This window comes from Macrobrachium rosenbergii, chromosome 20, assembly GCF_040412425.1.
Source record: "Macrobrachium rosenbergii isolate ZJJX-2024 chromosome 20, ASM4041242v1, whole genome shotgun sequence".
NCBI classification, from domain to species: domain Eukaryota; kingdom Metazoa; phylum Arthropoda; class Malacostraca; order Decapoda; family Palaemonidae; genus Macrobrachium; species Macrobrachium rosenbergii.
In genome coordinates, this window is record NC_089760.1 from 43,390,001 (window position 1) to 43,404,823 (window position 14,823).

General features: G+C 35.8%; 2 protein-coding genes across 2 annotated transcripts in view; one reads left to right on the forward strand and one right to left on the reverse strand.

Annotated features, from left to right (window-relative positions):
- LOC136849319 (histone-lysine N-methyltransferase SMYD3-like) overlaps positions 1-13,906 on the reverse strand; it is a 32,579-nt gene extending 18,673 nt beyond the window's left edge. The window contains exons 1-4 of the mRNA XM_067122679.1: positions 13,587-13,906; positions 6,415-6,592; positions 5,601-5,670; positions 4,893-5,020 (exon numbers count right to left, since the gene is read on the reverse strand). Of these exons, the coding sequence (XP_066978780.1) occupies positions 4,893-5,020; positions 5,601-5,670; positions 6,415-6,592; positions 13,587-13,792 (582 nt within the window). The 5' untranslated portion in view covers positions 13,793-13,906. The remainder of the gene's footprint in view (positions 1-4,892; positions 5,021-5,600; positions 5,671-6,414; positions 6,593-13,586) is intronic.
- The window catches only part of LOC136849320 (dnaJ homolog subfamily C member 24-like), a 90,599-nt gene that overhangs the window by 14,168 nt on the left and 61,608 nt on the right, over positions 1-14,823 (forward strand). The gene's annotated exons all lie outside the window — the stretch shown is intronic.

Below are 14,823 nucleotides of genomic sequence, written 5' to 3' on the forward strand. Positions count from 1 at the left end.
GCCCTCCTATTTCTGTTACCTGTGTGCAAACATACACACACACATTTTCCAACATTCTTTAAAGGATGTAGCGAATGTTACGGACAACATTTATGAATGAATGTTGGAATGTTAGGCCGTAGGAGTGGATCAAAGCATATCGATGGAGAGTTTTTCAAGATAGGAAGTATCACGTAATCTTGAGACGAATGTTGGGGTGAATTGATTAAGATTAAACATAATTAACTTGATATCGTTATGCAGTTAAAATTAAGGAGGAAAAATCGAAATTTCTTTGAGCATAGTGGACAATAAAGTGACGTTTAATCTCAAATTTTGCCTGTTGAGAGAGTAAATTTTACATATAGGTTGGCAAGGACACATTTGTATGTCATTTTTAAATTATGCAGAGGCTAGATCAGTGGTTCTTAACCTTTTTTTTTTATAAGACTTAGTCCTTCCCTTCACGCCCCCTCTAAGAGTTGGTCCTGCCTTCCACGCCCACCTTGCACCTATGAGTAAAATTCCCTCCCAGATTTAAAGGAAAATAAGAAAAAAAGGGAGAGAAAGAGGCGTTTTTATTCTTTTGGTAATGAATTAGTGAGATATTTGACACTGCTTCTTAGCGACTCTCGTTAACAGAATAGCGAATATAATTAGAATTTTTAATTTTTCCCTAGGGCTTGCGACCCCCTTGGAAATTGCTGACGCCCCCCAGGTTGAGAACCACTGAACTAGATCAAATGCCTCCCACTTGTGATTTCAGTTAATTGATTGGGAGTTTTTCCTACTTATTTGAAGCACTAGGGAAAATAAAAAATTTTCTTCGTGTGTTCATTTCATGATTTTTTTTTTAAATACGTCATTCAGATAGGTTAATGGTGTTAGTTATGTCGTATTTGTTTCGGTGTTCATGTGAACAGAGGTAATGTCACGCGTGTGTGACAAAAACTATACACAATATACATATATATATATATATATATATATATATATATATATATATATATATATATATATATTATATATATATATATATATATATATATATATATATATATATATATATATATATATATATTATATATATATATATATATATATATATATATATATATATATATACCTACAAACCTACACAAACGCAAAGAGGAAGAAAATGTATGTCAGGAAAGTTAGCATATACTATACCGTGCATTAGAACGCACTTTGAACAGGTAACATTAAGGTATTAATTATGTGTGTAGTCCATGTTTACTGTGTTACAAGAGCTTAATCTTGCGCATCATTTCCCCAAAGTTACTTAAAAGAACTTTTCCTCTCAATCCCTCCATCATCAGCAACGGATGACTTTTAAACAGGTTCATAAATCCGTCTTGGATGACGTCACGGCGTTGGTAAATGTCTACACCTGAATTTCGTCTCTATCCAAATCTTTCTCCAAATCATATTTAAGTGTCTTCTACCTCCTCCTCCTCCTCCGCCTCCTCCTCCTCCATCTCATTACCCGAAATGACGTCTCACTGGCACCCTGAAAGAAACCGCCCCCTCCCCCCCTTTTTTTTTTAACTCGTCACTTCTCATTCAGAAATCAAAAAAATAAGAAAAAATATTAATGAAGGTATTTGGCAAATTCCCTACCCCCCGTTAGCTCTCTCTCTCTCTCTCTCTCTCTCTCTCTCTCTCTCTCTCTCTCTCTCTCTCTCTCTCTCTCTCTCTCTCTCACCACCCCCTTCCGCTGTTTAAATTGGGAGGAATTTGCAGGCAAGTGCAGTGGGTGGGTGAGTGGATGTTTGTGTGGGGGGGGAGGGAGGGAGAGAGGGGGTTTGTGTGTATGTTTACCTCGCTTACTGGATGCGTGGGAGGATTGTAAGTGATATGTGTTTATGTGTTTGTGTATTATATATAGATGTATGTATGTATGTATATATATATATATATATACATATAATGTATTTATACATATGTGTATATATGATGTATATATATGTATAAATATACAGTATAGTGTATACATATATATACATTAAATCTTAAATTATATATATATATATATATATATATATATATATATATATATATATATATAATATATTTATTTATGAAGTACAGTATATGTGTGATAAATATATTAGATGTATATATATATATATATATATATATATATATATATATATATATATATATATATATATATATATATATATATATATATATATATATATATATATATATCTATACACATAAACAGTATATTTATATGTACATACTGTATATGCGTGTGTGTGTGTTTTGCACTTTTATTCACGATGATTGATTGATTGATTGAACTGAAAGGCTAAACACTATTCCAATGTTTCTTACCACTCAAACTTATTCATTGAATGATACACCAACGTTTTTTTATTTTACCGTCAAAAACATTTTCAGTAACTAATTAAGTACCAAGCATTTCATTCACTACGAATATCTCCCATGCTCTCATGTTTTGATTTATCTGACCGATAAATAAAGATACAAACTTGTTTTCCGTGAAGACTCTCAAGGTCACGTGACGTCATGCTCACTGATAGTTGTCACTGGGTGTTTAACTCACGAGAACGAGAGAACTTTTGGTCAACATTCTGTTAATTACTCCGTTCCTCTTCGCGCAAGTCATTTGGCAGGCAGCGTACCCAAATATCTCTCTCTCTCTCTCTCTCTCTCTCTCTCTCTCTCTCTGTATCTGTAACGACTGGCTATTTCGCTTTTATGGCTGAGTGTTCGTATTACATTTGTTCTGGGTCTTTGTATCTATCAAACTTCCATCATATTGTGAATCTCTCTCTCTCTCTCTCTCTCTCTCTCTCTCTCTCTCTCTCTCTCTCTCTCTCTCTCTCATGAATGGCAGATATCGTTTTCCCTTGCTGATCTCAGACTTGAGATTTTTACATTTATTTTTAGTTGCTAAGAAACAGCTTTCATTTAATTTTAAAATACCGCTTTTATTTAATGTTAAAATACTGCTTTTATTTAATTTTAAAATACTGTTTTTATGTAGTTGTCAAAACTGCTTTCTTTAGTGTTTAAAACCTGCTTTATGTAGTTTGTAAAACACTGCTTTATTTAGTAGTTAAAATACTGCTTTATTTAGTTGTTAAAATACTGCTTTATTTATTTAAAACGGCTTTTATTTAGTTGTTAAAACACTGCTTTTATTTAGTTGTTAAAACTGCTTTTATTTAGTTGCTAAAACTTCTTGATTTAGTTGTTAAAGCACTGCTTTTACTTAGTTGCTAAAACATCCTGATTTAGTTGTTAAAGCACTGCTTTTATTTAGTTGCTAAAACATTGCTTTATTTAGTTGTTAAAACACTTCTTTATGTAGTTGCTAAAACTGTTTTTATATAGTTGTTAAAACACTGCTTTTATTAAGTTGTAAAACACTGCTTATATTTAGTTGTTAAAACACTGCTTTTATTTAGTTGTAAAACACTGTTTTTATTTAATGTTAAAATACTGCTTTATTTGGTTGTTAAAACACTGCTTTTATTTAGTTGTTAAAACACTGCTTTATTCCATTGAAACACTGCTTTTATTTAGTTGTTAAAACACTGCTTTTATTTAGTTGTTAAAAAACTGCTTTTATTTAGTTGTTAAAACATTGCTTTTATTTGGTTGTTAAAACACTTTTATTTAATTGTTAAAACATTGCCTTTATTTAGTTGTTAAACCACTGCTTTTATTTAGTTGTTAAAACACTTTTATTTAATTGTTAAACCGCTGCTTTTATTTAGTTTTTAAAACTTTTTTTAATTAATAGACAGCAAGTATGCTCCGTACGTAAACAGTTTATCTGTCATTAAACCCCTTGATCAAGCGCTCAGCTCTTCAAAACCGCCAACATTTAACCCAAATATAAAACCGTTACGTAAACTGTCGAACTGGGAAAGCAAAAACCTCAGGGAGCAAAAAGATAAACATCCTGGATTCATATCCGGATCCATTTTAGAAGCTAATCAACTCGTCTTTGGCACAGTGCCAGTTTCTCAAATGAATTTTCACGTGCAACCCACTCCCTCCTTCCTTCCCCCCCCCTACCAAAAATGGACCCCCTCGGGATTTTTGTGGGCATCGAAATGCCCCTCCATAAAATTTTTCAGTGAAATCTGTCGTTAACTTTGTGAGGGACCTCCGTCAGTTTGGCTGTATCTGAAATTTATAACTTGCTCTTTCACAATTTTTTTTTTTAAAGAAATCCATCCATTTTGTCTTTATCTCAAATTTATATCATATCTTATTCATCCACAAATTTTTTTTGAAATTTATCTACAACATACGAGGCATTCTGTTGACGAAAAATGCTTGCTTGCAAGCAGACAAACTGACTCTAGTAAATACACGACTTAAATACTCGACTTTCGTCTAATTCCGTTAACGTAATTTTAAGTAACAAATAAACTAGAATTACAGGTAATTTTTTTTTTATCAAAATGAACGAGGTTGATATCATGTAAGAAGTCTATTTTAACTTTAGTAGGTCAGAAAAGAACAACTAAAAAAACCTCTTCCCCTCCCAGTGTGCTGATTGACCTGTCCATTTCTCCCTCCCCCTCCCCTTCCCCCATCCCTAAGGGAGTAATGCCGTCAGTGCACCTCACGCGGTGCACCATAGGCATTATTGAAGGTTCTTTGCAGCGTACATCGGCCTCATTCCTTTTCCTGTACCTCCTTTCATATTCTCTTTCTTCCATCTTACTTTCCACCCTCACCTAACAGTTGTTTCATAGTGCAGCTGCGATGTTTTCCTCCTGTAACACCATTAAAACCTTTTTTACTCTCAATTTACCTTTCAGCGCTGAATGACGTCATCATAGGTCCCAGCGCTTGACCTTTGGCCTAAATTCTATATTCACTTTAATTCAAGTACTTACCTTTCCGTAGATGGTGACGAGTGTGCTGTGGTCAGGTAGATTCCCTTCTCCCAGGAGGACTTTCAGATCGGGCATCATCTCCCGCAGGTATCTCAGCTGTCTCCTGTCCTGTTTGATTTCGCGAAAGTCTTGGGGTGTGGAAGAAAGAGGAACCTGTTATTCATCACTTCGTTATTTCACTAGTCTGTTATGGTGTATATTTATGTTACTGGTTTTACGTTAACATGTTATTCATCTCTTCATTATTTTACTAGTTTGTTTATTATGGCGTATTTTTATGGTATTGGTTTTAAAGTCTCTTTGTAATTGTCTGATGCAATGCGTTTCTACCCTAAAACGATTCACCATGTATTTTAATAATTTATTTATATTTACGCCTATTTATCTATTAATTAATCACTTACCTTCTTTCTCTTTCCTAATAACTGATCTCTTCTTTATATACTTCAAATTATCTCCTGTAACTTCTTACAAATGAACACCATATTCTTTGGAAGCATGAATTTCAAGTCAGTGGCCCCTGTGGGCTTGCTCGTATGAATATGGATTTATCTGCTTAGTGATGACAATAATAATAATAATAATAATAATAATAATAATAATAATAATAATAATAATAATGAGAAAAGGCATAATTCTTTGTTCGTGTTTTGGCAAAGATTGTTCATGTTTACTTGTTGCAAACTACGAATTTTGACATATACTCACGACTCATAAGATCTTTGAAACTGCGACTCCGTCTGTCGTCTACTTTTTCGGATATTTCGTCGCCTCCGTCCTGGAAAATCAAGAATCACGAATGAAAGTTCCCGTTTTGGGTAGATTTTACTTATAAAAATGAACTTTTCATTTCTCATTTTTGGGGGACCTTTAATTTCATATTGGTACTCGACAAGCCAGGACTGTAATTTCAACTTCACTTATTGTATTCACATTTTGGTGGTGGGCGGGGGGGGGCGGGCAACCTTTCAGTTTCACATGAGTACTTGTCATTTTTTGGTGGGGGACTTTCAGAACTGTAGTTTCAGATTCAATCTTTGTTTTCAATTTTTTTTGGGGTGGGGGCCCCTTTTAGTTTCACATGTGTACCCAGCAAATCAGAACTATAATTTCAAATTAACTTTTTTCATTCATGTTTTGGGGGAGGGACCTTCTAGTTTCACATGGCTACTCAGCAAATCAGAACTATAATTTGCAATTCACTTTTTGTATTCATTTTTTGGTGGGTGACCTTTTAGTTTCACATGGGTACCCAGTAAATCATAACTACAATTTCAAATTAACTTTTTTTTTTACTCATTTTTTGGGGGGTGACCTTTTAGTTTCACATGGGTACCCAGCAAATCAGAACTATAAAATTTCAAATTAACTTTTTTTATTAATTTTTTGGGGGATGACCTTCTAGTTTCACATGGGTAGTACTCAGCAAATCAAAACCAATAATTTTTCCAAGGAGACTTTTCAGAGCAGTAATTTGAAGCCTCACATTTTGTATTCACTGAATTTTATCTCCAAGACTTACCCGTAACTTACAAATAAGTCTGGCCAGAAACCTAGCTGTGTCTCTTGGCTTGAATTCTGGCCGCCGTCTGAAGATCTCGCACTCTTTTCTGTGCAGTGGCTCTGCTAGATCGCGACACATCCTACTGCAGTACCAAGCCCTGTAGCAATCGCTGCATCTCGTTAGTATTCTGTCTTTCCTGGGGGGGCGAAGAAGGAATGAGATTGCGAGTGAGAGTCTCAGTTTGTTTTTCACACTATGTGTGTGATGTCAAGTGAAATCTTATACTGGTGTCATGTTTATATCTAAATTCTGCTTTGGGTTATTAGTACTTTATTAGGTTTGATGTAATGCTTGCTTGGGTGAAGTTTTTTAAGCCTTATTTCAATCTTTCATACGGATTAAGGGAAAGGTGGATTTGAAAAATGAACTTGGTTCAATAAATACTCGAGGTTGTCCAAAAAGATATCTTAGTGAAAATAGCATTCACGTGTTCGATTTAGTTATTATTATTATTATTATTATTATTATTATTATTATTATTATTATTATTATTATTATTATTATTATTATTATTATTTCAGTAGATGAAACCTATTCACATGGAACAATTCCACCAAAGGGGCCATTGACTTGAAATTCAAGCTTCCAAAGAACGTTGGTTTCAACCTCCAACCGCAGACCTCTCACTGCGGCAGTAACTGGTCTTGATACTGAACCAGTGATTTTTTCATCACCCTGGGGGAGGCGCGAACACTACCTACCATACCAGCGGACCAGCTAAATGTAAAATTTAATGTCCACTCATTTTAGATATTTATGAAATGACCGGATTCCCTTTGCTTCTAAACTCTATTACCTTTAGGTCTGTACGGTACTTAGTGACCTCGCCAAGCACGGAGTTCTTGGTAATGTCAGTTGTGAAATAGATACTACTATCAGTATTGCGTTGGTGGGACGTGAATTATTTCGGACTTTGGCCACTGGTTGCGAAGTCCACGTCTTTGGTACACCTGTTGTTCGGGACCACCGAAACAAATAGTATGCAGCTACAAGGCTGTTTTTGCTTTTCCGAAAATCAAAGTAAATGACTTACCTAAAAAGGGTTGGAATGAATACTTTTGTTACCTGTGTTTTTCTCGTTTACATATGAATATTTTTATTCCGTAGAAGGTTGCAGGGAGAGTTAATGCTTTTCTTTTGGGTTGTTATTTCAGAGCGCGAGCGCGTGCATGTCTGATATAATAATAATAATAATAACAAAGAGGGTAAAATAAAACTTAAACCCCTTGACTTCCTTACGTGTAAATTTGGGAATATCGTTAAAAATACATTGGAAATACTTAGGGGTCATATTTCATACAATAATAATAATAATAATAATAATAATAATAATAATAATAATAATAATAATAATAATAATAATAGCCGCATCTATAATACTTGACGAAACTAGGGGCCGAAGGCACGCTGCAAAGAACCTTTAGCAATGCCTACAGTGCGCCGCATGAGGTGCACTGACGGCGGACAGGTAATATTAACAGCCACATTTTCTCCCAAATTGCACCTACCCACTCCCTCTTCACACTTACAACCTCACGTGAGGAAGAGGTTCCGAGAAGTGCCACTTGGTGTCAAGGAGTGCCACTTGGAGCCATTCATCAAACCGCTCGCCAGATGGCACTGCCGGCCACCTTCTGTGGAGCTAGAGTTGATGATCCTATTAATCATTCTTCAGACAGTTTTATACGGCCGCAAAAATGAATGGCTCTCTGGCACCGGAATGAAGATGAGATGATGTTGATGTTTTTGCACGCGGCAGGAAGGAATATGGCGAAATAAATCGCTGGTACGTTATCGGGGATTTTTTCACGGGGGATTTTTTTACGGGATTCATTTATGGATTTATCTGTAATCACATTTAATATATTTTTTTACTGGTGATGTTTTTGCACGCGGCCATGCAGGTGGAACATGCGAAATAAATCCCCAGTACGTTAACTGGGATTTTTTATCGGGGATTTATAAGGGATTCATTTTTGGATTTATATGAAATCACATTTAACATATTAATTATTGTTGATGTTTTTGCACACGGCCACCAGGTGAAATATGGCGAAATAAATCGCCGGTACGTTATCGGGGATTTCTAGGGGATAAATTTATTGATTTATCTGAAATCACATTTATTATAAATTTTTTATCGATGATGATGTTTTTGCACACGGCCGGGAGGAGTATGGCGAGATAAATCGCCGGTACGTTATCGGGGATTAGTAAGTGATTAATTTTTGGATTTATATGTAATCGCATTGAGTATTTCTTTTTATCGATGATGATGTTTTTGCACGGGCCGGGAGGAACATGGCAAAATAAATCGCCAGCACGTTAACTGGGATTTTTTAGGGATTAATTTTTGGATTTACATGTAGCCGCATTGAGTATTCTTTTTTTTTTTATCGATGATGATGTTTTTGCACGCGGCCGCCAGGTGGAATTTGGCGAAATAAATCGCCGGTTCGTTATCAAGGGTTTTTAAGGGATTAATTTATGGATTTATATGTAATCACATTATGTATATTTTTTTTATCGATGATGATGTTTTTGCATGCGGCCAGGTGGAATATTGCGAAATAAATCACCAGTACGTTACCTGGAATTGTTTTCACGGGATTTATTCATGGATTAATCTGTAATCTCATTGAGTAGATTCTTTTTATCGTGACTACAATGAGGATATTTGTCTTGCCGTAATGATAAAATAAAATTCCTTTGTATTTTAGCTATTTTAGTATATTTCGGAAAGCAACGGAAAATAAATCCCAAGTACGTTAACTGGGATTTTTCACAGGATTATTTTATGGATTAATCTCTAATCGCATTGAGTGGATTTTTGTCTTGTAAGGATAAATTAAAATGCAATATTTTTGCGTTTCTAATATACTTCTAAAAAGACAACTGAAATAAAATCGCAAGTACGTTAACTGGGATTTTTTTACCGGATTAATTTGTGGATTTATATGTAATCCCATTGAGTGGATTTTTGTATCGGGAGTATAATGATTACCTTTGCCTTGTTTTGAAATTAATTAAAATCCGGTTGTATTTTAGCATTTTTAATCGTTAAGTAGGATTTTTTATGGGATTGATTTATAGATTTATATGTAATCCCATTGAGGAGATTTTTGTATCGGGACTGTAATATACAACTTGTCTTGTAAGGATAAATTTAAATCCTATTTTTTTAGCGATTTTTAATATATTTCGAGAAACACAACGTTAAATTTCTCCGTAGGGAGGTAGTGCCGTCAGTACACCTCACGCGGTGTACTGTAGGCATCACTTAAGGCTCTTTGAAGCGTCCCTTCGGCCCCCAGCTGCAACCCCTTCCAATCCTTTTTACTGTACCTCCGTTCATATTCTTTTTCTTACTTCTTGCTATCTACCCTCTGCTGATACCTTTCAAATTTTCCTACTTTTAATTTCCCTTTCATCTCTGAATGACCTCATAGATCCCAGCGCTTGACGTATGGCCTAAATTCTATATTCATAACAACGAGATATTAATGTATTTTTAACGTATTGGATTGTGTCTTATGCTTTCTGAAAGCATTGTAATCACCTGACAAATATATATAGTTTTGCTTGCGAAATTTTTATGGCTCAAAAGTTCTTTCTGTATACAAATTCTAAAAGATGTTTGTGACAGATAAAGTCTTAAGGACGCAAAGTAATATTTTTCTAGCTCAATTTATTTATCTAATAGCTCGTTACTCGCCAGATGTAGTACCAGAGAGAAAGCAGGAATCAGAAATATAGAGAAAACTCTCTACAAGACCAGTGCAGCTGATGCAGCAATCACTTTCGACAGTACATGTCTGAAAGAGGGTCCCTTGCCAGTGAAGACTGGGTATATTTATTTTTTTATCATTCTGGAGTTTTGGGAGTTTTCCTTGTGCGTTTTGAAAGCGTTAATCGTCTTATAAAGGCAGTTTTGCTTGGAAATACTTCCATGGTTGAAAATCTCCCAGTTTTATGCGAACTTGAAAGTGGTTTGTGGGAGATAAGGAATTGTCTCCTAAGCATCCTGTGACCCAACTCTTTACCTGTAATAAACTGACCTGGACAGGTAGCAAACAGGTGTAATTCACGTTGATTGAGTATAAGAAAATTTCTCAGGGAAAAAACAAAAATGATCATTAATCGAGTCAGTAGAAATAAAAGAAAATTTCGGAATATGGAATGGAATATAGAGTTTAGGCCAAAGGCCAAATACTGCGACCTATTGGGTCATTCAGCGCTGGAGAGGAAACTGAGAGTCGGTAGGTTTGAAAGGTGTAACTGGAGGAAAACCTCGCAGTTGCACTATGAAAGAAGTGTTAGGGAGATGATGGATAGCAAGGTGAAAGAAAGATAATATGGAAGGAGATACAGTAAAAGGAACGAAAGGGGTTGCAGCTAGGGGCCGAAGGGACGCTGCAAAGAACCTTGAGTAGTGCCAACAAAAATGATCGCTGATCGAAACATTGTAATGAGGTATTTTCCGAATTGTTTACAAATATGTGACTTCTTTAAATAAATGAATGTGTCTTCGCTGTAAGGCCACTGCAGACATTATTGGAGCGCTGATCGTCACTTGGACAGCTGTTAACTGCCTGACAAGCGCTGTCAAAGCAACAGAATGCAAAAATATTTTGCTTTTCGGCATAGGCTATTCCGAAGGAACTTTAAGACGGAAAAAATATATTTAAAATCTATAAGGAACTACTTGCAGTAGGTATGTATGTATGTATGTATAACATGTGTGTATGTGTATAATATATATGTATTTATAGATATGAATATATATATACATATAGGCTATGTATATATATGTATATACACACACACATAGATATATATATATATATATATATATATATATATATATATATATATATATATATATATATATATATATATATATATATATATAATATATATATATATATATATATATATATATATATATATATATATATATGTATGTATGTATATATACATATATATATATATATATATATATATATATATATATATATATATATATATATATATATATATATATGTATATACACACGCATATATATATTTATATACATATCTATACATATATAAAAATGTACATATATATATATATATATATATATATATATATATATACTGTATATATATATGTATATATATATATATATATATATATATATATATATATATATATATATATATATATATATATATTACACACACACACACATATATATATATATATATATATATATATATATATATATATATATATATATATATATATATGTATATTTTAGATATTTCTTAAATGAAACACATTTTAACATTTTCTTTTAGTTTCTTATTCAATTTTATTACTTCGTCAATAACCTAGATATTGTGACGCCAATTTTAACATCCTTAAATCAATCAGTCTGATCAAAATCTCGCATTTAAAGAAGAATAAATAACCAAACTAGATATTTTTCATAATTATGCCAAAGCTTTAGAATTTCCATAAGTAAAAGCTACTAGTGAAAGATATAGGTAAACAGAACATTAAAAGCTACTCAACTGAGGCCATCTTGACGTTCGTATAAAATGAGAATATATTGCATTATCATAGTTTTTTTTTTCTTTAACGCACTAATCAATGTTCGGATTTTTATCATTGTAATGACAACCATTTATTCGATTTATTCTTTATGTAATCCCTTTTTATTTTACTGTAAAAGAAAACTATTGTGCCGGCTTTGTCCGTCCGGCCGGACTTTATTCTGTCCGGCCTGAGATCTTAAAAACATACCAAATTCCAGCCCTCTAGCCTCAGTAGTTTTAATTTGATTTAAGGTTAAAGTTAACCATAATCGTGCTTCTGGCAACGATATAGGATAGGCCACCACTGGGCCATAGTTAAAGTTTCATGGGCCGCGGTTCATACAGCATTATATTGAGGCTACCGAAAGATAGATCTATTTTCGGTGGCCTTGATTATATGATATACAGAAAACCCGATTGCCTCGAGGAAACTTCGGCGCATTTTTTACAGTTAATAGACTTTTTATAGATTTCTAGTGTACATAGATTTGGTTAGCATCACCAATGCAAATTTATGTAGACTGGAAATTTATAAAAGGTTCATTAACTGGAAAGGGATTTAGAATCATAATGAAGGAAAAATTACTTAGAAACTGAGAGCCTGCCGAATATGACGAATATTTTATGCAGGAAAAAATCTGATTTTTTTTTTCAAATTTCACCTAATTTGGTTTTACTTACAATGAAAGCCAATGTTGGAAATTTTATAAAAGGTTTATTAAGAAGACCTACCGTATATGAAGGTAATTTTTCACTGAGAAAAATCTGAAGTCTAAGAAAAATATACTTAATGTGATTTTGCTTACAATGAAAGACAAGATTATTGCTTAATGCTTTTGCAGGCACTTAATGTTATTATATTTGATATAGAACTGACCTGACATAATGCTTTTGCAAGCGCCCAAGATCATTATATCCTATATAACACTGACCTGAAAGACCAAGGTTATTGCGTAATGCTTTTGCAAGCACTGAATGTTATTATATTTAATATAGCACTGACCTGACGTAATGCTTTTGCAAGCACCCAAGATCATTATATTCTATATATAACACTGACCTAAAAGACCAAGGTTACTGTGTAATGCTTTTGCAGGCACTGAATGTTATTATACAGCACTGACCTGACGTAATGCTTTTGCAAGCAGACGAGATCATTATATCCTATATAACACTGACCTGAAAGACCAAGGTTACTGAGTAATGCTTTTGCAAGCACTTGTGTTATTATATTTGATATAGCACTGACGTACCGTAATGCTTTTGCAAGCACACAAGATCATTATATCTTACATATAACACTGACCTGAAAGACCAAGGTTATTGCGTAATGCTTTTGCATGCACTGAATGTTGTTATATTTAATATAGCACTGACCTGACGTAGTGCTTTTGCAAGCACCTAAGATCTTTATATCCTACATAACACTGACCTGAAAGACCAAGGTTATTGCGTAATGCTTTTGCAAGCACACAGGGTCATTATATCCTATATAACACTGACCTGAAAGACCAAGGTTACTGCGTAATGCTTTTGCAAGCACTGACCTGAAAGACCCCAGACAGTATTCGCAATACTGTCCCGCCAGGCTGCTGTCCACTAGCCAACAGAAGGGCCTGGAGGACATTATGACGTCACCGCGTTTGACGGGCTGTTTCTTCTTGACGAAGGAACGGGCCTTCACGTTGACCTTCACGTTCCTGTAGTCCCGGGGCATCGGGACGACCCGTATGTACGAACCAGATCGGTACATTCGAGCCCCCTGTGACGTCACGGAGCTCCGGATAAGTGCACCCGCCTCCCGGCACTTCTCGATGGGCACTAGCGCCAAATGTATACAGATGACACACGCTCGTGGAGATACCCTTCTTCCTACTCTTCCTCACCCTCCTCCTCCCTCCTTCCCTTCGTCATCTTCCTCCCTTCCTCCTTCCTCCTCCTCCTCCTCCTCCTCCTCCTCTCACCGAGATACCCTTCCTCCCTCTTCCTCTTCTCCCTCCCTCCTTTCGTCCCTCCCTCTACATCCCTCTCTCCATCCCTCCCTCCTCCTCCCCTCCTCCTCCTCCTCCTCCTCCTCCTCCTCTTTCCCTCCCTCCCTCCTCCCTCCCTCCTCCTCCTCCTCCTCTTTCCCTCCCTCCCTCCCTCCCCTCCTCCTCCTCTTTCCTCCCCCCTCCCTCCCCTCCTCCTCCTCCTCCTCCTCCTCCTCCTCCTCCTCCTCCTCTTTCCCTCCCTCCCTCCCCCTCTTCCTCCTTCCCTCCTCCTCCTCCTCCTCCTCCTCCTCCTCCTCCTCCTCCTCCTCCTCCTCCTCCTCCTCCTCCTCCTCCTCACCTTCATTCTTTTTTCATTTCGGTCGCTCCCTCACCTGGCACCAAGCCCCAAATTGATGAGGGACCAACCACCTGCCCGTGTCCGGCACCATCCCCACCCCCACCCCCACCACCACCACCACCACCACCACCATAGGACCCAGGGCTGCGTGATAATTCGGTGTGAATGTGATAAAAGATAAACAAGTTCTCGGACCTGTCTGTTGTTGCGTCATAGGTGGAGGGAGTTTAATGGGGGTCTCCTTTCATTGGTCAGTCTTGGTAGTTTTCTGTAAGGGAAAACTATTGTGCCGGCTTTGTCTGTCCGTCCGCATTTGATTCTGTCCGCACTTTTTCTCTCCGCCCTCAGAGCTTAAAAACTACTGAGGCTAGGGGCTGAAAATTGGTATGTTGATCATCCACCCTCCAATCGTCAAACATACCAAACTGCAGCCCTCTAGCCTCAGTAGTTTTTATT